General features: G+C 38.6%; 1 protein-coding gene across 1 annotated transcript; it reads left to right on the forward strand.

The window, feature by feature from the left end:
* The first annotated feature begins 1,056 nt into the window (after positions 1-1,056).
* LOC140232967 (Y+L amino acid transporter 2-like) lies at positions 1,057-24,800 on the forward strand. The gene is made up of 12 exons (XM_072313074.1): positions 1,057-1,123; positions 6,646-6,848; positions 14,939-15,262; positions 17,125-17,250; positions 17,992-18,085; positions 19,091-19,135; positions 20,317-20,440; positions 21,045-21,148; positions 21,999-22,095; positions 22,571-22,720; positions 23,633-23,807; positions 24,349-24,800. Exons 2-12 carry the CDS (start codon positions 6,680-6,682, stop codon positions 24,471-24,473), a joined length of 1,533 nt encoding a protein of 510 aa, XP_072169175.1. The 5' UTR covers positions 1,057-1,123; positions 6,646-6,679; the 3' UTR covers positions 24,474-24,800.
* The last annotated feature ends 949 nt before the right edge of the window (positions 24,801-25,749 follow it).

Consider the following 25,749-nt stretch of genomic DNA (forward strand, 5'->3'; position numbering starts at 1 on the left):
CTAAGAAAAATCTTGACCGTGTAATTGCAGGTGGATGGGATAGGGACAGTCAGCAATTTCGTGGCCGCCACATTGGCGTTCATCGTTCAGAGTACGTTGTCTTGTAGGATGTCGTGAACCGACAATTTGAGTGCCTGTCACCGTGCGAAGGGTGGTGGAATGGTCAAAAGTAGCTCGCGAAGTGTCTGTTTCTAAAACGCAGAAAGCAGACTACAATTTTTACGCTTCTTAAGGCTCTCTAGTTATATAGATGGGCAAAAAATCATAAGGGTTATCTACCCAGTCATTGTATCTAGAGGAAAAAGCAATAGAGGATTATACTGTCTCACGTGCGGCGAACAACAGAAAGCATGTCAGTATCACGCCGCAATTGAATGGTCCTTTATCCTACAACAATCGGGTTTCACTGTCACATTTCTTCCTGACCCTGTACTTTACCTTAGATTTGAGGGAGAGAAAGAGATAGGGATAAAGGGATAGAGAAGGAGAGAGAGAGATAGACAGACAGACAGAGAGGGAGAGAGAGAGAGAGAGAGAGAGAGAGTAGTCAAGTTCCGTACTACTTCAGGAACCAGTTGGAAAGCATCAATCCAGTACGGTGTATCAGCAAGGCCTTGATAACAGAACCAAGTTCCGCTCAGGCCGATTCCCGATGAGGTTACGGCCCGGAACAGTGCGTCCATTCGTCGACGCACACTACATCGGATAAGAAGGCGTTACTTGTGGCAAATCAGCGTATAGTCTTGATAGTAGGATCTTATACTTATACTGAATAAGGCTATTCAGGTCTCACATTTCAGTCAGACAAGGGGAATGAGTGGCGTTGCGTGGCTTAACCCTCTAATTTTCATTCTAAGCTGGCGTCACAGATTCGTGAGCTGCACCTGACGCCGCGCACCCAGCAGAGTTGCTCTTCTGTGAATCGCGGAATTCTTGGCGCTGTTCGCGCTCTGCCGAAGACCAATACCTGCGCATGTTGTGAACTTTTCACCGAGAATAATTGTCGGCAACAGTTCGTACCTTTGTCACAGCTCCCGTGGTCTGGGGATATCCTCTTTGTTTCGCACGCCAATCTGTCCCCCAGTGATACTCTTGGTTGCTATATACAACACTTACAGTTCTGGTAAGTCTTTTCTCTAAATGGATATTGTGTTTAACAGCGATGGGTCTTTAGACTGGTTGTCATACTTGGGTACTGTATCAAATACAAAAGTAATTGAAGTAAACACTATTATCACTAATAAATCAATGCCTTAGCGTGTATCAAACAAACGTATATTTGATTGCAACTTATTTAGCGCACTTTTCAAAACGTTTTCATTGTATCAAAGAAAAAAACAATGCATCTAACTTTTATTGATCTTACTTTGCACTTAATCCTAGCAAACCACAAAAGGGAAAGTTAGCGTCCTGCATGCATAGCTTTGGGCCCTAAATATCACTATCTGCCCATTCATTAACGTTTTGAGCAGGGTTTAAGGATTCTCGTTTTCTCCTTAAAGGATTTTTGTTTTCTCCTTACTGGTCGTGCGATTGTTGTTGTTGTTGTTTTGTTGTTTTTTTGTATCGCATTTTTTGTTGGTATGCTTGTTTAAGAACTTCTCTACCCAGAATAATCTATGAAAAATGAACCCTTGTTGAATGAATGTAAATGTGTACCATGCAAGCACGCCATAAATTACATGGGACTGGGACTGTTATTGTATATATATATATTTTTGCTTGTTTTAATAGATGGGAATGAGATTCATTGATAAGGCTATTGCCCTGTGTCATCACGCCTCTGAATGACAAGCAGTGTAGGCAAGGGTTCACTCTTGCAGCTAGTGATGGCCACCATGGCGAGATAAATAAAAACGTGTATTTTCAGAATGAATGTATGACTACAAGTTTCTCAGATACATCATTATCTAATTCGGTCTAGTCTTTCATTCTGGTATTTTCATCCAACGGCTCTCCGACATTCCCCCACCCCGCCGCCGCCATACCCAACATTTTATGCGTTCATAATTATTATCACATTCGTTGGCATTTTGCGTACATTGATAAATGATTATGAGAGATAAAAAGGCTATATGCGAGGGCATAGGTTTGTGATAGACAGGAAAACTGCCCAACATAACCTTCGGGAAGCGACAATGTGAATTGAATTTAGGTTTGTTGTTTTTGTGTGTGCTTTTGTTATTGTTTGTCAACTGATTTCTAAACCACATATAGGTTTGGTCTTTATGTATATGTTTCAAATCACACCACCTTTCGTCATCCGGAACGCAAGCACGACAATTGACGGTGATCCATAACTAACCTGTTGACAGTTCACTGCTATAGACGGTATACCAGTAATAAAAAATTAGCCATTCGTGTTTCTTACAGCTTTGTCACTCTCCTATCACATCTTGCCTAAACCCCATGTCACTCGAGAATACAGTCAAATTTTCTTACGAGAATAACGGTTGGATTTTTTCGGGGTCCGGAAGATTCACTAGGTATCTAGCATTGTTTCGCCCTCCATCATCAAGAAGTTCCCAGTTGTGTTATTCTGCTATGAGGAAAAGTCTGAATAACCTGCCTCTAATACAACATACCAGCCTATAAAAGGAATCAAATTTCAGGATTGCAAAGGGACACATGAACTTTAAGCGTTGAGATTATAGATATTGGTTTGTAATCGGCAGATTGTACTATCAACATAACGAGATGTTACAGCATACCACTGCCTGCTTGAGATAAATTACGTTATTTCGAAGGAAAAAATAAAATGCTGACCGTACAGATGCGTGTACTTTCGAGAAAGTTATTATACCTGCATGAAATGGAGAGTGATAAAATGTAGGCCCCTACTTGCTGGTATAGATGCACTGCAGAAAGAAGAATACTCTCCCTCACAACGTACTTTACAGGCGGATGATATGTACACACGGGTGCTGTTCGTTATTCCGAAGGTTCGATATTCCGAAGGTTCGTCATTCCGAAGGTTCGTTAATCCGAAACACGCAAATTCCCTATACCTAGAAGTTCGTTAATCCAAAAATGAAAAAGGGTTCGTTAATCCGAACATTTGTGGCGTTATTCCGAAGGTTCGTTATTCCGAAGATTTGTTCATCCGGAAATGAAATTCGGAAAACGAACCTTCGGAATACGGAATCTTCGGACTGAAGAGCCATCGGAATAACGAACCTTCGGAATAACGAGCTGTAACCGTACACACGCAGCTCAGTCGGCAAAGACACTGTGATGGATTCCTTTTGCTCACGTGACTTAGCATATTTTGTTCTGTTTTTGATACGCCATGCGACTTTGGGGTAACACTGGTAGACACTGCACAGCTGACTGTGCGAAATTGTTGAGTGATGCTGTATTGAATCCTGACAGGAGAAGTCAAATCCACTCTTACATCTTTCTGGGATGTTCCCCTTACCGACCCTTTACACCGAGGCCGATCGTAGCTCGATCTCAACATCCCTCGTCAAAGACAATTCCGCGAGAACTTTCACTCTAGTCCGCTGTTTAATTTTTTTGATTTGATTTGATTTATTGGTTTCTGTATCATCATTGTACATATACACATTCATGTACAAACATAAATATGATAATATATATAAGTATTTTCTTGTTCATTGCCTGTGTACAATGTACAGTAAAAGTACAACAAAACATACTACAATGACAGAGACTCCAACCCTAAGCACCTTCTGATCGGGAGATTCTCCCGCCTTGAAACCCCTAGCAAACGGGAGACTCCAACTTGACGTGCTCGTGATGTGCGCGAAGCGCACATCACGAGCACGAAGTTCCTTGCGGTCTAGGGTTCTAGATGCTCTCTCGTGTTATCTAAGGCTTATTTTTCAACATACAATGAAATTAAGTACATGTACCATTAAGAAATCATTTCAAGCGGGAGAAATTAAATCTCAAGCGGGCGAACGGGAGATTCTGCAAAAATGGGCTTTCGGCGGGAGATCTCCCGTCGAAAGCGGGAGAGTTGGAGTCTCTGCAATGAATAATACAGAGGGGCTACAGCATAAGCGTAGCTTGATTTGCGTGCAGCCCCGTAGCATAACATAATATTATAATGTACATCGGAAGGAGAATAGGAGGGAGGGGTGACTTGCATAGAGATAGGATAGTTGAAAGGAGAAAGGGAAGGGAGAGGGAGCAAATTGAATACACTGTATGCATATTGTATATTTTTGTTGATTATGCTTTCTGGGGTGAAGTGGTTAGTTTACATGTGCATTCATTTGACTGCACGCTTCATTTGCAGAGGTTATCCTGGGTAACCCGAAAGCTTTGCCCATAGGTATGCAGTTTAGGCCTCGGCTATCGTTCTGCCAAGGAGGGTTAGAATCGCCTATTATCACCTCCTTGGTTCTGCCCCGACGTGCAGACGACTGAACACAAAGGAATTCCCGCCTTACAGAAGTATTATTCTAGCTTATAAAACTCAAAACTGGGGCAGTTGCGAAAATCCTCTCCATGCATGTTCATTTTTTTCATATCATTTCCAATTTTCACATTACACATACAATATTGTACTGAATATTTAATGCATAAAGTCATTTAATGCATTGTTTATCGCGTTATCGAGGGGAACAAAGTAATAATGTTAACGCCAACTGAAAATGACTTCTCTCACTTTAGATTATTGTTGATTGTAATATAGGTTTTCCCGGCCAATTTCGCACTTTTGTCAGTCTATTTGATAAAAAGTTCATTCAATTTAGCGAAAATCCTCGTCACTGCACATTCTGTCATTCAAAATTGCAACTTGTACATTCAATTTAGCATTTCGATATAGGAAATTCGCACATGTGTCTTTCGAATTCGTAAAACGGATATTCAAATTGGCACTAGCCTTTTGTCAAGGCCCTCTCGCTGTAATGGGCGAGCGAAGCGAGCCCAGCCGAGCGCGCTCGCGCAACCCCACTCAGCTGGGCTCTCTTCACCATACAGCGAGAGGGCCTTGACAAAAGGCTAAATTGGCACGTGCTCTTCAGTCAGTCAAATTCGCCAGCACTGGCGGAAAGTGGTATTTCAGTCATTCAATTTCGCGTATGGGCAGTCAAATTCCAAACATGTTCATTCAAATTGGAGTAATGTTATTTCTATTTTGAAAAGGTGAGAACCGTGGTTTATACGTAGGGGGTAAATGTGAATTTCTGTTTCATCCACACACTGTTAAGTATATAGGCCTAGCAAAGTTATCTTTGACCCTAAATAATTCAAGTTTGTTGTTCTGTAACGCCCCTCTTCTTTTATACATGTTATCAGAACTATACATGCACCAGTACCATAGATTCACTTTACTTTCTGATGTCCAGTCATGGCAGTACGAGTTAGATACAGGCGCATCTCTCAAGAAGACAGGGAAAGAATCATAGAAGCATTTGAGGGTAATAACCTTGACAAATAATTGATGGCTAGAGCTGATCCAAGAACTTTATTCATAATGATAATTTACGAAATATGGATAGCACCCACCAAATGAAAATAATGAAACATGCAGATGAAAGAAATACATAATTACGGTGTAAATTGAAACCTCCTCTCAATTAATGTCAAAACAAACAAGATTAATGTATCTGTGAATGAAATCGAATGCTATCGAACATTTTAAACACATACACATATTTTGAAAGTACTGTTGCAAAGTGATATCAGCATAAAGAATGAATACGAAACTATGAAATGCTAAGATGCTTGCAAACACTACCTATGATGAATGAAAATGGAAAAAAAGGAATAAATGCATTAACGTGTCTGCTAAATTGACTGCAGTAAATGCGAAATTGGATGCCCAAGAATGAATTCGAATGAACGAGCGCAGCGTATACGTGATCACGTGACTATATCATGCTAAATTGAATGAACGATTTGCAAAATGGTGCTTGTCTTACGAATTTGAACTGAAAAAGTGCTAATTCGAAGGATGTTAAATGTAATTTGAATGCTCCAAAATTAATTTGAATGAAAAGATTATAAAATTAAAATACCAAACATGCCATCCAGGCTAAATTGTGCTAAACTGAATGCACAAATTAGGAATTGGACTGAAAAAAGTGCGAAATTGGCCGGGAAAACCTATAATGTATTTCCACTGTTCAAATTATCATTACTTTCTAACTTTGTTCAACTGACTTTGTGCTATATTCTTGTATGAAAAAGAGGACTGTAGAAGTAAGGTAAAAATCAATCAAATCAATCAAGTAGAGCAAAACCAAATAAACCGAAAGGGAAAAGAATTTGCTGACATCAAAATTAACACACAAGAGTTATTGCATTTTGGATTTTCACATGCTTCCTCAAAAAAAAAATGATGTTGGTTATAACCAAGTTTGCAGTTTAGATGAGCCTATGATATCTCAGTAATGTGGTCAGTTTCACTGTCAATTTAAATTCATGTGCAACTCAGTCACCTAACTGTCCTACACCATGTCTAATCTCAATGCAACTCATATTATGGTTCTTACTATCTCTATATCCATGATTATTATTTTCTTATGATCATTACTACATATCTTATAGTTCAGACGTCGATGTTATTATCATGTATTACTTTAATCATAATTTTCTCCGCCATCAACACTATCGGCATTAACATACCATCAGAACTAATTTGACCATTGATTGTTCCAATGTTTTTAGTTACTGCCGACCGACCACCATCTCCAAAAACAGCATGACAGGCAAAGAGAAGAGCGCCAACGGAGTGAGCGCCAAGGATGGTGGTAGCCATGACGACGGAGGATCCGACAAAGTCGTCCTGGAGCGCACGCTGGGGCTGAAGGAGTGCATTGGAATGGTCATGGGCATCATCATTGGCACAGGAATCTTCATTTCTCCCAAGGGTGAGTGAGCAGATCTACGTTAGGGATATAATGATATGTATATGTTAACTCAACGCACTACCGGTGATTGTTATATACGTAGCCATGGTTGCGTCAGTGGGTGCAGCCTGCGGCTGTGAGAAAACAAGAACAAGAACAACAAACCCCAAGACAGTTTTCAGGTGTACAAGTAAGACTATACGTCATTATGAGAAAACAAAACAGACATGCTTGTCACGAAAGAAACCGAACAAACAAAACGATGGCAGATCATCAACACCAAACAGGCAAACAAACATAACGGATCCTGCCGGGAAACAAATAGCCCGAAACACCTAACCAAACCGCACAACGACAAGATTGATTTGCCACCATTGTTACGTGATTTGAGTAAGTGCAACCCACGGTGGCATATGTCAGTCGAATTTCCTCTGTGTTGAGTCATCCAGGCCAATCTACTCGTAGAAACACATGCAATCCCTGGGACTTCCACAAGACATTATACTATAGCTGAAAATGATTAAAGATTGCGTAACAACCGGGCTCATACCTATCCATCTGAAACAACGTACAAGGACGCCCTTGGATTTGTGGGTGGTGTTCTTTATTCTGAAGGTTCTTTAATCCAAAATGAAATCAGGTTGCTTATTCCGAAGGTACGTTCATTCTAAAATGAAAAAAAAAAAAAATCGTTATTCCGAAGGTTTGTTGTTCCAAAAATTAAATAAGGTTCCTTAAACCGAAAAGAGGTGCGTATACTTACGAACCTAATTTCATTTTCGAATTAACGGACATTCGAAATAACGCACATTTTGTTTCGTTTTCGGATTTACGAACTTTCGGAATAACAAGCCTTTGAAATAACAAATTGTCCATAACCGGATTTACGAGGAACTGTGAAAAAATCGTACTGCTGTCAGGAAACATGTGTGGTATGTATATATATTTTTAACCATAAGAATATCATTGCATACTTCATCATTTTGATCAAAATCAGTTGAAAAAAATGAGCAACTCATCAAGAAATATATCAATAAAATCAACAGAATCAGATGTAGTTACGTTATCATACCAAAATGTTATCACGATCACTATGTTGCTGGTAGCTACCAAAAATACTACGATTATTTTGTTGACGTCTGTTTCAAATGAATTCTCTGATTATGAAAAGATTTTGATTGATTGCAAGATATGTGAAATCATTACCACGACGTTTTTGTTAATAGTGATATCAATCGGCAATATTTTCGATCATTTAGTACATTGGATGCGACAGACTTTGTACATGGGTAGTGAATGCACTGTTCTGTATTGGTGGCATTGAGAAACTTTATGAAATCCAGCGAATTGCTTGAAGCTTTTGATATGAATTAACTACACCGGAAGTCATAAGGGACACGTGTGAATATGTGTTATGGGAGGCGAGGAAGCGCCTGGTTTGAGTGGCAAGGGAGCATTCCCGACGGACAACGGCCAAGAAGTCTTGAGGTGCTATGATGACGGTGGTCAGCAACATTCCCGACGGACAACGGCCAAGAAACCTTGTGGTGCTGCGGTGACGGTGGTCACCGAGGGGCAGTCCATATTCTCGGACCATGGAGCCAGTAGTTCCATGCCCAGACGTTCTCTTGATTGAAGCAAAGTGGACTACTAAAAAAACTCTCAAGCAGGAGGTCTCGAGTTCGAATCCTGCCCAGTTATTCATAGCCCTCTTTTACCAGCTATGTCCATTTTCAACCGGGATGTGGATCATGGTGGGGACCCCTATGGAAGGGCAGTGCCATCACTGAAGAGGCATTCACAAGATGCTACTGTGTCACATCGCAGCCATAATACTTAACTCCCAATGAAAAGAAATTAACACAGAAATGGTGACGACGGAAATTGATATTACCTTATATAGGAATCTAAAATCTCGTAATAATGTTCCGGTTGTTCCAATTCTCGTTTACTGGTTATATAGGTTACACAATGAACACATTTAACTTGTCACCCCGGTGGCGTGTAAATGTGTTTTTTTCTCGCTGTGACTACTGTTTTGAATTATTTGGCCCAATGCCAACATTTGAGAGGAATTTGTCCGATTTATCTGGCTTAGACAGAGTGTTGTTCTGCCATTTCGTGATGCCTTCTTAAGACCCTTTTATCTTTTCAAAGACGTAACAAAGAACTTCGTCGTGAGCGAGGTTCCTTTCCGTCTTCCGCCATATTGGCGATCTGTGTTATCTCTCATCCGTCTGGCTGTAATTATCGATAGAAAACCGATTACGATTTTCATGAATTACCCGGTAGCGCACTTCCAATGAAATCGTCTGATATCGAAACCATCTGGAGAAGCCGGTACAGTCTGGTTATATCTTCCCTGTGGTAACAACCTCGGCAACAACCATGCGCCTTATATAAATATGGTATATGGACCTTTCAACCTAGGTTTCACCCCGTTTGTTTGATGTCACTTCGTGTTGGCTTACCCTCGGGTTTGCCCCGTCTTTTAGAAAGTCATCGAGAAGGTCAGCAACCACTTTGTCCTCAGACCAAATAATGTATTCTGAAATGACCATTGTTGTCTCTTCAGGAGGTAAAAAACAAAACAAAAACAAAAGTCGGTCTGTGCTCGCATGGGTTCAAACAGAGGGGGAAAAGGGTAACTAAAAATAAATGTATACAGAGACTGACAGAGACCCTGAGGCATCTCCTTTTATTGTCTAGTCTGAACAATTCCTTGTCTTTTGTTTGAAAGGAAAGTCATTCTGAAGGTCATTCCACACATCCAGCTTTGTTCTTTAAAATTTGATGGACATACTTGTACATTCTCACGTATGATAGTTCCAAACATGATCTGTATGTGGGAGTTTGCAAGGTGAGAAGAAAAGGAAACACACATACTAACACACACACAAATACTGTTTTTTTTTGCATTTTCTATGATCTTTATTGATTGCATTCAATACATCTCTTAACTGGATACAAAGAAAAACAAACATACACATTGATACAGTTTAAGACAAACTAACATCTTGCAGTATTCACTGCAATGTAGTCACTTAAATATCGACAATGATAGTAAATCATATAGAGTCAAACCAACTATGGTAAAGAAACGAGACTTGTAATAACATGCATTATATTCCACTTGAATACATTAAATAGTGTACTTTCTACTTGAATATACCTAAATCATAATTATTACACTTGAAAGAGAATTATATTCTATGCAATAAAGTAAGGTCCTATATCATAGAACTAAAAATATATGAAATCTTTTAGAACAGCCTTACACATTCACATCCTTTCTAAAAGCCACACACACACACACACACACACACCCACCCACACCCACATACAGATAAATAGAGAGAGAGAGAGAGAGAGAGAGAGAGAAGTTCATGGCCGCTTCGTTTTAATGCGCGCATCTGGTAAAAAAGGTATTGGCCGCAGGCCATACCTACAGCGTCCGGAAATTCCAGGAAATGATAACACCGGCCGACTTTAAAATTAGTATAATAGCGTTAAAATGATAGCAATTAATGGTAGTACACCTGTAGAAATAGAAATAGAAATAGAAATAGAAATAGAAATAGAAATAGAAATAGAAATAGAAATAGAAATAGAAATAGAAATAGAAATAGAAATAGAAATAGAAATAGAAATAGAAATAGAAATAGAAATAGAAATAGAAATAGAAATAGAAATAGAAATAAACAGAAATAGAAATAGTACAGTAGTAGTAGTAGCAGTAGTAGTAGTCGTAGCTGTTGTTTTATTTAATTGATTTGATTTTGATTTGATTTCTGAATTTCTTTTTCATACATAAATGAACTACAAAGTCAACTGAACGAACTAATTGAGCACAGTATAATTTGAATCTGACAGTTAAAACAAATAAATAATTAATTCAAATATCCAATTTTTTTTAGGTCTGACATAATGCAAAATGAAAATAAACAAACTATTTTGTACATACAAGTTACAGTATATCTATTGTTCAAAGACAAATTAGGCAACTCTTGATTTACAGAAATTCAGGAGACCATCATCATGTTATTGTTGTTGTAGTAGTTGTAGTGGTAGTAGTAGTAGTAGTAGTAGTAGTAGTAGTAGTCGTAGTAGTAGTAGTAAGTGGTGGTGGTGGTGGTGGTATTGTGACATCGGTGGCAATGATATCAAAATACATAAGACCAGGGATGCACCTCCCTGATAAGACTGATGATTACACAAGTATGTGATACATAATTATTTCACTCCAGTAGTGCTGCGGCAACAAGTAAAGGGTATAAATACCCTCAGCGGGTCAGCTGTTGCCATATGGGGCCGGCTTGTTATAAGCTCGGACTATCGCGATTAAAATAATCTACATAATATAACCCTCCCTGTGCCAGGGACAATTGACTTTACGTGCAGGTCGGTGCTCATAGCGCCCAAAGAGTTCAGCCCAGTAGAGGACCACGGATGTAGCTCTTAAAGGCATAATTTACCATTTGCAGATGAAACAAAAACCCAACATTAGTGCTTTAAAATAGTTCTAAAATGAGAGTTAGGGATAGAAACAACCACTGTAAAAATTTGAATCCGTATAATCGATGTTAAGTATTGTTAAATACACAAAATGTGAACAATAGTTATAATAAGAATGCTTTCAGACTAAACCGTATACAGTTATGGTTTATTGAGAAAAATGCTGATATCTCCTCATATTTTAGGTTTTATTGCAAAAATTTTATGTGGTAGGATGTTTTGTGATACCACAGACCTACACATATGCATCAAATGTGATATCTTGAACATTTTTGAAATCACTGCTCCCAAAGGTAAACTGGACCTTTAACTCACCCAAAATATCTAGAACAGCAGGTTGTCGAACTCTGTCCACTTTAACTTTGATTTGATTACATTCTTATAGCGATCCGTCGTAACTCTGTAAATGAAATCATGTCTTCATATTACTATTTGAGACAGGTGTAAGATATTTTGGTCCACATTCACGTTTGGAATCCTCATCATGCGCCAGCATTATCACAACTTAATGTTTATCAATCTGAGCATTGCATCGGCCATAACCATTATTCTTGAACGGACAGGAATTAATGCTTGTAATATCAAATCCATGCGGATGTCAAGCATCTTAAACGGTCTGGCCGACGCTTTCTTAGAAAATTAAGCCGTCTTTAACGCTTGATATGCGTTATAATGGAGATGCTGCATAACGTTATCTGTGTGTAGGCCTATGTATGTCAGTCATAAAGAAGGAGATGTATGATAGATTTCATTGTATGTTAATGATTACAACGGATACTTACAGTCGTAATTCACGTATGAGGCCGTGAGTACATGCAGGGGCCGGAGCGCCACCACCCCCCCCCCCGTCACACACACACACACACACACACACACACACACACACACACACACACACACACTTTTGTCTCTTACCAAAACTAACAAACAAACAAACAGACAGACAAAACGCACACAACAAAACAAAACAACAACAACAACAACAAACGAAAACCTCGTTAAATCCTGAGAGAGGGAGAGACAACGAAAACCCTAGGAAGAACCCTTAATTGGACTTTTCGAGGGAGGGTTCCGCCCCTATAGAAGAGATTCACAAGAATGAATTGAAGTGCACGCGCCAAAAGATAGCTAGGCTTGCGTACATTCCTTACAGTGCTTACGGTAGGCCTATATGTCGTGTAAAGTGCATGGAACGCCATCATATTTTAATAATTATTTCTCGATTGACTTTGAGGATATTCGATTCTCTGTTCGGATACTGAGCCAGCAACCGATGTGAACTTTATCGTCATAGTCTTTTACTTGCCGATATGTTCCTGTCCAAATACCTTTGCTGGTAGGCCCTACCTGGCTTTTCATTGGCTTAACCATTGTCTCATACAGTTGGGGGGGGGGGGGGAGAGAAAAACAAAACAAAACAAAAACAAACCCGAAACCTAAGTTTGCTTGTGATTCCTGTGGACCGGATAGCTCTGCTTTTGCAGCTTGCCCGTATTGTTTCACATGGCGGTTCGATTAAGGGCATGGAAGGAACATACATCGGAAACTGTTTTGTGGGAATTCATCCTCTTTAGCCGGTTAGAGGGAGATGGCACAAAAGGTATACAGACTGTCAGAGGGTGGAGGTATAAACAAACCTCCATGGTCAGAGATAGCTGTCTCATAATATTGTTGCTCTTGATGATCGTGATGCATGAGCGATGTCGTCACAATTGACAAATTACATCGTAAAAATAGCATACAGATAGCTATCATAGTCAATTAAAATGTTAGGCAAAATTGAAATTCTGCATCATTTTCTGATATTATTTCCTGTTTCTTGAAGAGTCCTTGGGGAGTCCTGATTTTATTTTTGGAACACTCATCAGTATTTACTCATCTGTCACATGAAACAAAATACATGCAAATTTCGCTGGAGTAAACGGAGGAGCAAGCCAACAAGCTTGTCATTGAATTTTCTTCCTTATTTGACACATCTCTCCATTTCGTTGATGATATAATGTTCTTTTAACTAGAGGCAGCGGTGGTATAAGATGATATTTCTGCAAATCCTGCTTAGCTGCCTTTGATAATAAGGTTGTGGTTCTGCATGTCGTTCACACGTGGCAAAAACTAATTGAGTGAAGTACTCAATCATGTCGCACGTTTACATCTTGCAGATGCTGATGTGTGAGTCTGGATAAGGTGTTTATTGAAGAACATAGTATATCCACTTAGCCAACCCAGATACCGAATGAAGTATACTGGGTATTTGTACCAGTCTTTTTAAAGTCAAACCAACGGAAGTATTTGAAAAAGAAACCAATCTTGATGGCGGTACCAGCGATATTGTCGATAGGCAATTAAATGAATAAAACTACCGGGTTTCACACCGGGCTCGTCACTCACTTTGTCGTTGTTGTTATTCTTTAATACTGTACAATGTATCAGTCATTGTTCTTTATTTCAAACATGACTGTGGAGCCTTTTGACCACATTACTATAGAAACAATGTGCAACGTGGAGGATGCGCGACTTTTAATATAGGAATACTATAAAGCGAATGCTTGTGTCATATACCGTATAGTTATGCTCCCAATTAGGGTAAAGGTTTGCACGGAAATTGCTTTCATGGTTCATATAAATTAGATATCTCCTGTTAGAAATGAATTATCGGGGAAAAAGTAGATTCTAGCGAATATGCTTATGTGGGATTATCATTATGGTCCCATTATTAAGTTAAAAACTCCCATCAACAGAAAATTGAAATAATCCATGTTGATAAACAAGAGACAAATCTATCATAGCCTCTTCTAATTCCATGTATGTGAGTTTGACCAGTTGGACGCATTCAAACATTTGAATTGCCAACGTTTTTTAGATTCTTTGTTTCTGATCAAAATTGTGTAATCAAAGAAATTACCCTTCCGTTTGTTTTGATTACTTCATTTCATTAAAGTCATTCTAGAAGCTTTGTGGAGATTTCGGGCGTCATTACAGCACTTTATAGGAACGCTATATGTTCATATTATGTGGATGACTGTAAGTGTATTGAAGTAGCATGTTTGTCTGATTAAGCGAGATTAATTTGTTTTGGTTTATTTCGAGTTTGTTTTGACGAATGGAAAGGCTTGCACTAGCTAGGGTGTTCGAGTGTTGTATTGCTTCTGAGTATTGCAGTCTCAAATCAGGGATCGACACTAGCTTTCTCCCGTTGGCCCGGGGCCACTGAAAGTTGATGTCGGGTAATCAAACTTCCTTTAGAAAAAAAGTTATATCTATCTTTTGCTGATCCGATAGGGCAGCCAAAATTCAGAAGGAAATCATATTAAAGATAACTTGCCTTTATTTCGGGCCACCAAAATTTCAAATCCAAAGAAAAATGTAGCTGTCGAGCCCTGCTTATATTAATATTTACTAATTCATGATTATGGTGCAGAAGCACCATACATTTGTACATTCTTTTGAAAGAAGTGAAAATAAAACCTTTGAAAAAAAAAAGTGAAAATGAGAGGAGAAGAAAAAAAAGACCTTTAAAACTGAGAAGGAGTAGAAAACGACGCATAAACCAATCTCCGTATCTATCTCTACTTCCATGTTGTCTGTGTGTGGGACAGGTGTCTTAGCGGGGGCTGGAGGGTCCACAGGCTGGGCGCTCATCCTCTGGGTCATTTGCGCGGTCATCTCGCTGTTCGGCGCGCTGTGCTACACCGAGCTCAGCACCACGTTCCGCAAGTCCGGCGGGGAGTTCACCTTCATCCTCGAGGCCTTCGGGCCGCTGCTCGCCTTCCTCAGGATGTGGACCTACCTGTTCATCATCCTACCAGCAGTGGCCATCGTTCAGGGAAACACCATCGCCAACTACCTCACGGCTCCATTCTTCTCTGACTGCGAAGAGGTGCCAATACACGCCATCAGACTCATCGGCATCGCTGTTATACGTAAGCTTAGCGTTGTTCCTTGCACAATACGAAAAAGTGATAAAAAACAACAATCATAGGACTATTGTAATAATATTCGTTTACACTACAACTCTTTTCTTGCATATATCTAGTTCTCATGAGTATCCACAACTTTCGATGCATGCTGTATGATACAGGGACTAAAAGCTAGATACATTATATAAATGTCATGAAATCGAAACACCGCTGGTAGACTAGCTAGCCGTGCCACCAAAAACGCCCATGTGTGGCGCTGACAACATTTTCAAGATTTGAATTTGGGATTCTAGCGGCGAAGCAAGAGCACATGGACTTCATGAACCTTGCATTTTTTTTTTCACTTATCGTAGTAGTCCTAACCTAGATTAGTGCTTCCTCATATCGACAGTATCTTATGCAGGTATCCGGATATTAGATTGTTTATGCTGGCAGACATAGAGTTCATTTTATTTTACAACGGTTCACTTAGTCCGTGACATGCATGACATGTACATACGTTATGCATGATAAGAAGAAAGAAAATGTGATAAGAAGGTTCACCAGGATCAAGAACAATAATGAATTGTCAAGGAGAGTGCAAAAAGAGTGAATGCGAAAGTAGCGTTTGTTGTCAAAGTCCAGTTTACATTAAAGAGGAGTAGTTACTAGGAGTGAGTGTACTGTCCTGACGTAGTTAACATAGACAAAAAAAAAAAAAACTGCATAAAACAAACAAACAAATTAACAAACAACAGACACGGAATGAAACCAAAACACACGGAATCCCAAACGCCACAGTGATAGGGTAAACCAACAATCACGATTTCCCCCATATTCGCAGATACGGATTTACAACCCTTTTGTATAGCTGATAATGACACACTTTGTATAGTGAGATATCAACGCTCTTGCGTATACAGTATACACGACTAGATGTAAGGGGTGCTGTTCGTTATTCCGAAGGGTCTATATTCCGAAGGTTCGTAAATCCGAAACACGCAAATTCCCTACACCTAGAGGTTCGTTAATCCTAACATTTGTGGCGTTATTCCGAAGGTTCGTTATTCCGAAGATTTGTTCATCCGAAAATGAAATTCGGAAAAACGAACCTTCGGAATAAGGAATCTTCGGACTGAAGAGCCTTCGGAATAACGAACCTTCGGAATAACGAGCTGTAACCGATCTAAGATAGGGCGTGACTAAAATAGGGATTGAAAGCTCGATCCGTGGTCGGATGAATGAGACTTTGCAGTCATTAGGCCTCTTAGGAGATCTTAGATTCGATCTTGCACAGAGCAAACAATCATCAAAACAATTTATGTTACCCACATCGAATACCTGTCATTGCCTGTGGATGACAAGGAATGTCAATGATTATAACCAAGCTCTTTAGATTATCAGTGCTAATATGATAATAATGATAATAATAATAATAATAATAATAATAATAATAATAATAATAATAATAATGATAATAATAATAATAATAATAATAATAATAATAATAATAATAATAATAATAATAATAATATTAATGATAATAGAAATAACGATAATAAAAAAATAATAATAATAACACTTATAATAATGGTAATAATAGATAATACATTAATATTTCTAAGCGCAAGGGAAAAAGACGAAAGAAGAGAAAAGGAAGAATGAAAATGAGAGATAACAACAAATCAAAAATACAAATTACATGTAAATAAAAAAAAAATACATACATCACTGTGTGTCAGTAAATATATACCACATGAAATGCCAAGGAAGCCTCAATAAAGTGAACCATATTATTATCATTGATGTTGTCGAGTAACCATCATCGACGGTCCCAGCAGGGGGCTAGTTTTAACACTCTCAATCTATGTATGGATCATGCGCAGTGGCACTTGGATTTATCAACAGCGTAAGCGTGAAACTGACCACGCGCCTCGTCAACATCTTGACCGTAGCCAAGGTGGTCGGCCTCGTGGTCCTCATCATCTCCGGTCTCATCTACCTCGGCAGAGGTAAGTTTGAGCTATGTTATCGAAGTTGATTGGTTATAGGTGAAATTGTCATGGATGACATTTTACTGGCAAAAAACGCTAGACAGTTATAGAGCTGATTAATTTGTTATGTCAATAGTTGTAAATAGTATCCGATGGAGAAGTGTCAGAAAAGCGATGTGACCATGTAACTTTGAACGACAATGACATTATCGGATATGTAGATATTAGAAGATATTTTGATCACTATTAATTATTCTTACATTTCCCAAGGTAACGATCTCCTTGATAATCGATATTATTACTAACAATTTAAGAAGCGGTAAAAGAACAAGCATGATTTTCATTAAAGTGTTTCAAGTGTCTGTCCGTAAGTCCATGATGCTTGCTCTTTAAAGTCCATTTAGGATGGCTGTAATAACCTCCAAATTATTCTGTATGCACATGACATTTATTTACTTTGATTTCATGCGCAAGACTTCTTTTGGATATAGAATATACGAGTGAATGGAGACAAATGACTATAATATAGTCATTCATTATAATAATACTTTTTATATCACCGATCATCATAATATTTTTATATCATCAGATTTGGCGTCCCGAACACACAGACAATAAAGTCAAATGGAAGCGCAGATAAAGACAATCACCACAGAGCAATCACTGCCTACGTCATAATACGAGTAAAATAAGTTATAATATTATCGTTTCACAATCTACAATGCCCTCTTTTTACGCGAATCCATGCATCCGTCGCAGGTCATACGGAGTACCTGGAGAACGCCTTTCAAACCTCGATGAGTATGAACATTCCTCTCGCCATCTTCAGCGGCATCTTCGCTTTCGACGGCTGGTAGGATTCGACTCGTCATCCGTACTCTCAATGAGAAAGAAAACTGGATTTAAAGAGAAACTCCATCACTTCCGTGCTCAACTCGAAGATGATAGATAGAAAAAAAAAAACCATCCAAATAAACATAACAATGAATGTCTCATCAAGTTGGACGAAAATTTCAAGAAATAATTTTTTAAAAAGTTTATAATTCTAAGTTTTCAAGATTTGTCAATCATAATGGCAGTGAATGGAAATCATAATTTTGATGGGTTGATGGTTGTAATAGCTTCACAAATCCCCTAATTAGGAGTTGTTGTTGTTGTTTTTTTTCACAGATCTTCGCTGTATTAACGTTTCCAAAAATGAATGGAAATAGTGTCTGCATCATATCATTCTAGAGTTGCATTTTTAGCACTGACAAAACTCGAGCTATCGATGTACTAGTAGTTGCTAAATTTGATGTTTTCATACGTTCGTAAACAGGTTTGGAATCACGACAAGTAACAGTAATTGCAGTGTGCATTATAACAATTGAAATACTAGCAGTTGACTGATTGTTGTCATGGTGTTGCCATGGAAACTTACATTATCGACCAGGATGCTGCAGACAGTACTACTCAATGAAACGGAAAGTGCATTTTAGATTTCTATTAACACCGAGCGCCAAAGAAGTCTTGAACTTCCGAATGTCACCTACACGTGCCATTATCAGATAAAATTTTTGGCATTGACAATTATACCAAACAAATTCTGTAAAAAAAAAAAACCAACAAAGTGGTCCTCATAAAAGTTGGTCTTAAAAACGATTAATACTACTTTGGTTATGGATATCCCAGCCATTTCAAAACCGATTTTCATCAAATAAAGTTTGAATTTCCTCTAAGAATTGTATGCTCTTTCATATTCCATATGTGGTTTCTCATTATCCCACACACACAAAAAGTTTAACCCCGAAGCCCCATCTCAACCAAAACTAAACCATCCCTTTAACACTTGGTATATTATTGATGACTTGCATTGTAGGGAATCTGTGAATACTGTCGTGGAGGAGATAAAACGGCCAGAGAGGTGAGACAGGAAAAAAAATACGACTATTGCAAATAGGTACGATCAATATTTTGGTCATATTCACAATCACGTCTTGCTTTCATGCACGGTGTATAACTGCGTATTTTGAGTAGTGTCAATCAAGCAAACGGGCAGGCACTGAACGATTACCCTTTCACTGCCAGGGACACAGACAGTTTTTAATTCAGTGTCAATAGGTAGTACTGAAAGCTCACAAAATGCTAAACAACCGATCAATGGATTATCATGCACGTTGGTATTTACATTTTGGACGCGTCCCCAGCCACTGCGATCAAGTTTACAGTGTTTATCAACATGAGCATTATGTTTCAAATGAATGTATAATGTTTGCATAACTTTTAAGAGAAAAGAAAAACATTTGATCTAGAAAACGATCAACATGGGAAGATATTATGTCAACGTGTATGTTGCATGTCAACGGCTGCACGCTTCTTTTCCCTTTAAATTGGAGAGGCAATATGTTGTGGGTGAACTTGAGCTTTCTTGCAAAATACCTGGTTATTTATTATATATACACCTACAATCTGTTCCCCGACCAGTAATCCCTGTTTTTGCTTTGTTATTTTTTTTTCATTAAAAGTGTTCGTACCATTTGTTATTTCTTTCATCCGATCGCCTTTCCTCCGTACGGTCATGAGTGCCGGTCTCGTTTCATTGATGGCGTCAGATTGCATTGGGTCCTCTTGAATTGTTTCCTGACTACACGATAAACAGACTGGTTGTATACGTCAATCACAAACACCTGCTAAACCAAGGACCAAAGAATAATGGGTCTTTAGCACGAATTGTCTGACATCAGTTATTCCGACCTTATTGTTGCACTTCAAACCATGAAAATAAAAAAAAAAAAAAAATGGGGGGGGGGGGCGGCGGCGGGGTAGTCAACCACACAACAGCACCAGATTACACAATAGAGCGACGATAACTCATATAGATCAAAATGCGCCTTTAAGAATTTAGAGTTTTAGACATGACAACATACCACATGTAGAAAGAAATGTTGTACCAAATGTTAATTTCTGCCGACTATCAGTGCCATTCATCACGACAAATCTGGTTAGTTTCAACTCTACAAGTTGATAACAATTACATTCATGTTCCATCTTCAGTTTGGTGAGTTTAAAGTTCGTTAAATATTGTTTTCATTTCGTTACTCTCAGAAATGTGCCACTTGGGATTTCGATCTCTCTGACGGCAATCACTGTGATCTACCTCATGGCCAACCTGGCCTACTTCACCCTCCTGTCACCTGCACAGATCCTGGCCTCAAACGCTGTCGCTGCGGTAAGTTATTCATAGACCGTTGACTTTTGTAATTTTAGTGTCACTAAACACAGTGTCACCAAACACAAAAACATTTCTAGACAGAAAAGAAGAAGAAGAATTGGTATATCGAATGCTGCCTGCAATACAAACGGAATGCAACAGTTCAGTAAATAATAGCGCGAAGAGTTTATAGCAAAAGTTGTTCGGAAGTAGGCTGATATACGATTGTTTTCATTAGTGGAGTATTTTCATCTGAAGACTGGTATAGGGACAATTGTATCTATTTCCAACCACTCCAATGTGTTTCGGATCTTGAAATCAAAGTTATGTGCAGTTTTAGTTGTTGCCATGTCGGGGCAAATGTCTGATAAGCTCCTCGGTTGCCGTGCTTGCGAGGAACAACCTTTGTCCCAGATGTAGTCATATAATTTGAAATGTTATTATATCGGTTTATTTTATGCCCGTTTATCAATAAGGCTTCTTGTATGGCGTCTTGTCATGACTGCAAGTGCAAGGCCCGTAGAAACCCTGGATTGCCAAATACAGACCCTTTATTGACAACCCCATCTAATACAGACTTATATGCACTAAATATGGTTGTTGAAATGAATCTCTGGTTCAGGATTTCAGTGTCATAGCTCTCGGGAGTTGGTCCTGGACTATTTGGGTCTTTGTTTCTCTTTCCGCCATTGGAAACCTTCTCGGAAACTGGTTCGGACTCAGCAGGTATGACATGAATATAATAATATTATATCTCTTTCTGTCCGCCATTGAACATATATGCTAGGATTGAACTTGTATGCGAGCTGTCTATTACCTATCCTATCTATCTATTGCAGTACCTATCTATCTATCTATCTATCTATCTATCTATCTATCTATCTATCTATCTATCTATCTATCTATCTATCTATCTATCTATCTATAGCTTATATCTTTCTGTCTGTTTTCCTATTTATCTATCTATCTAGCTAACTAGCTATCAATTTATGTTAGGCCTATCTATCTAGTTGTTTATCATTATCATCCATCTGCCAAGCTTTATATTTCCATCAATCTTGAATGTGATTAATCTATATAATGTGTCGGTATGAGGAATTCATAAGAAGGAGTATTGGTCTCATTTGACCAAATACTCTCAGAGCAAATGTTACTTCTCTGACACAGACACAGACTAAACATGAAGGCATATAATATTTTAGTCGTGCCTACTCGGGCTTTGAATCAAATTGAGTTAAAAAAATTTGACAGAGGTTGCCTCATTTTGATATTTTCATTGCCTTTTGATGAGAGTTTGATGGGAAGTCATGATGTACTGATGTTTTCTTGTTAGCTAAAATCCATAGATTATGAGATTATGAGATGCTGATTATGAGATGCTGATTATGAGATGCTGATGTTGCATCAAGCCTTTTTGCGAATGATTGACAAAAAAAAGAAGAAGAAAAGTAACAGAATTATTATTATTGTCAATAATTATGCTGCTTATGATTTTACAGTCTTAAGTGTTGTACATCAAAGTTTTGTGACTGCGAGAATAAGTTGTATAACAATGCAATTCTCCTTGCATCAATAGGCTCTTTTTCGTTGCTGCCCGAGAGGGACTCTTGCCCAACATTGTTGGAATGATCAACGTGAAGCATCGAACGCCCATTCCTGCGGTTGTCATTATGGTAATTATGTATCACGTATCATATCGCCCAATATTGAACACTTTAAAGTGAAATTACGTACCACTTGACGAAAGTCACTTCAACAAACGTGATTGAACAAACGAATGAGCTGACTTTAGGAGCAATCTAATTTAATGTGTATAAGGTTATTATATAGTTTATGACAGAAACAAAAAAGAAATAAACAATCATACACAAAGAAAAATAGATAATAAAGAATGAATGGAAAAAGAAATAATATTTGATCAAAATGATTATGCTTAAGATTAACCGACGTATCTAAAATATTTGCTTTAACACAACAATCACTGGGCCGACATTACGAACTTGACTGATTAGCTGTAATCAAATCTCGGTGATAATATCACCGAGTTTTGCTAATTGTGTCCTCTTACCCTGCAGTCAATATTCAATTGTCGTTTGTACTAATCGATGCTGATGCATTTCCGCCCTTTCCCTGACCTCTGACCCTTAGCTTCCTCTCGCAATGATCTACGTGCTCTTTGATGACGTCATTGCCCTCATCAATTACATGCTGTTCGTCATCGTGGCGTTCATGGCCATTACAGCGTGTATCATTCCTTACTACCGGTGGAAACATCCCGACATGGAGCGACCACTCAAGGTGACTCCAAGATAAGATTGAGTGAAAGACAAGAAAAACATTATTTTCATGTTCAAGTTCACTTGTATTTAAAGTAAAATCAAACAAAAGGAAATTGTAAGAGCTTAATGAACTTAAAGTTTAACATACATGTTTTGTCTCAACAGTCTCATACGTAACCTATGCGTTGATGACGTCATAGGTTCACAAGCCTCCTATCGCTCGCACATCAACCTTAACAAAATTTTGAACTTCTGTAGTTATATTTCTACTGCTGACTACTGCTTACGATTAAGTTGTTGTTGAGTCACGCACGCAATGATGAAGCTCTTGATCTGCAACGAGATGACATTTGAAAAGGTAAACGCGTAAAGCGTTCAAATTCTACCGCAATGGTGAACTGGGCTAATTCTGTTATGGTAATTTACAGAAGGAAAGAAGGGTTATGTTCTACAAGAGATATTCATTAATCTATTAAAAGGATGGTACAGTATTGGTGAGGTGAGAATTCACCATTTAATCTTTTGCGAGATATTTAGAAAGCACTTCATAAAATTTTAAGAAGCCTCCAATTCTAAGAGGAATTCAAAGTTTACTTGATGAAAATTGGTTTTGAAATGGCTGAGATATCCAAAAACAAAGTAAAACAAAGCCTAATAAAAGATGGGTCCCATCTTTTATTAGAATCGCTTTGTTTTGGATATATCAGCCATTTCAAAAACAATTTTCATCAAATATAGACGTTGAATTCCTCTTAGAATTGTATGCTCTTTCATATTTTACAAGAGGTTTTTCATCTCACAAAATCACTATAAAAAATGTTGGAAACCTCAAATCCCATCTCAACCGAAACTGTACCATCCCTTTAACATTTCACGAGTGCAAATTATCTATGTGGACATACTTAAAATGTCACTTTGTTTTCTCCTCCAGCTCCCACTCTTTGTGCCCATCACTTTTATCCTCGTTATCATCTTCCTCATGGGCCTCTCGGCCTACACGGATCCGATCAGCGCCTGCATAGGCACCGCCCTCACGCTGGCCGGCATCCCCGTCTACTTCCTCTGTGTCAAGTGGAACAAGCCGGTCTGGATCAAAGAGAGGATAGGTAAGGCTTCCATCAGGCTGTCTGTCCAGGGCCACATTTCATAAAAGATGTTAGGATGGCACATCTTGCTTGAATGGCAACTTCCAATAGCAACAGCCAATCAGGAAGCTGGATTCTTGTCATTACTATTGCCATCGCAGCAAGAGACGCTATCTTAATCATGATCAACTTTTTATGAAATGGGGCCCAGATAACCACTTCTATCGTTGTCTATCTACTATAGTGGCAAGTTATGGGTCCATGTCATGAGAAACAAATCGCTCAGGGTGAAAGAGAGGACTAGTAATGGTTTAATTGGCAACCTTTCGATTTCAGTCATAACAAGGTGATCAATTCAACAGATGTAAGAGTTCGTACTCGCTGGTACCCTTGCTTTATTTACTTTCAGCGGTTCGACCATCTAGGGTCCTGGAGCAAACAATATTATTTATCATAAAAACGGTCTCTCTGTTAACCTATTTTGTGTAAATGTGCATAATTATCATGTGCATTTCTTCAACTAATTCACCTTGACTTCTCTTCATGTTCATATAATTTTCAGTTGCTGTGGAGCTCAGTCTGCAAAAGTTCTTTTTTGTGGTGTCGCCGGAAAAGAGCACTGTATCGGAGGACGACGGCGTCGAAGAAGCGAAAGACGGCGGCGTGCAGAATAGCGGGAAAATGTGATCCGGCCTGTCTCACTGGCGTCACAAACGAAGTAACGCTGAATGACAAAAGATCAATGATCGATCATAGATAATGTTTTGACAGGGACTGCAATGCAGTGGGGGGAAAATTGTGTGCGATTGTATGGTTCTTGTCGTAGTTTGTTGTCGTTGTTATTGTTATTGCTATATGTGCGTTCATTTGGCCGATCGATGGCAATAATACGAACGATTAATGTAAAACCAGTTGGAAGAAGAAATCGAGTTATATGCTTGGATTTAACGCTTTTCATCCAGAGTAAATAAGTGCATGGCTATAAGTTGGAGTCTCAGGACGAGCTGCGTATTAATCCTGTATAGTATTTTCAGAAATGATTGGTCAGCTTGGATGCTCTACTTCCGTTGATGGGGCTAAATATTGCCAACACTGAGTTAGTTGGGGTGTAGTACATACATAAGATACTTTATCAGGTACACTTTCCATCGTATCTCGATGAAGAGGCTGAAATGATGACGTATGTCTGGATGTGTGTGAGTATTGGACTAGTGAAAGAACTGAAAGTTTTGATGTAATGTTTGTAAAGGTAATTATCGTCGATGGTCGAAAGAAATGGCATGAGTGCAATAACTTGAATTGTGAATTATATTGGTGCTACAAGGCGTAATTAGTGCACACAAGGAACTGTAAAATATATTATATATGCTGCACAGGGTGTAAGAATATAACCAAAACTATCACCTACACTCATTATTGTATCTTGAAGGAAGAATATCATGCATATTTCAGACAAGGTATAGAGGAAAGCATTAGAACCTGTAAATGTCTGTATGTGCGTGACTATTGAATTCTTGCCCTCTATGTGGTGTGTTCTTGTGAGCAATGCAGTCACCACGTGCTTTGTAAATAGTGTATTTAAAGGGTTTGTCTGATTTGTTTGATTTGATTTACATTCAATCAAATACAAATTGAATATTGTATTTAAAGGTTGAAATGCCACTCCATTTCAAAGAACGAAATCGAGTAAATTAGAGGTGCTTCATAAGAATCGGAATTAAGTAGAAAAAATTAAGGAATTTTTTCCACTCGTTGTTTTTTAACCCTAACTAGGCCGGGCTATTTAGGTAGATCATAGAGCCGGGGGGGGGGGGGGGGGCCTCCCAGGCCCCCCCCCCCCTCCAGATCTCGGCCATCGACCGCGCAATCGCGACGAAAATTGGCACACACATTGCCTATGATGTAATCTAAAGTACCATGAAGTTAAATTGAAAAAAAAAAAAGATCATTTATGCTAAATTAT

Source organism: Diadema setosum, chromosome 9, assembly GCF_964275005.1.
Source record: "Diadema setosum chromosome 9, eeDiaSeto1, whole genome shotgun sequence".
Taxonomy (NCBI): domain Eukaryota; kingdom Metazoa; phylum Echinodermata; class Echinoidea; order Diadematoida; family Diadematidae; genus Diadema; species Diadema setosum.

What these genes read in the sequence shown, in the direction of transcription:
- LOC140232967 (XM_072313074.1), top strand. Translation starts at nt 6,680, where the DNA reads ATGACAGGCAAAGAGAAGAGCGCCAACGGAGTGAGCGCCAAGGATGGT. An exon ending in GAGATAAAACGGCCAGAGAG is followed by an intron (nt 19,136 to 20,316) that starts GTGAGACAGGAA and finishes CGTTACTCTCAG; the next exon opens with AAATGTGCCACTTGGGATTT. An exon ending in AACTGGTTCGGACTCAGCAG is followed by an intron (nt 21,149 to 21,998) that starts GTATGACATGAA and finishes TTGCATCAATAG; the next exon opens with GCTCTTTTTCGTTGCTGCCC.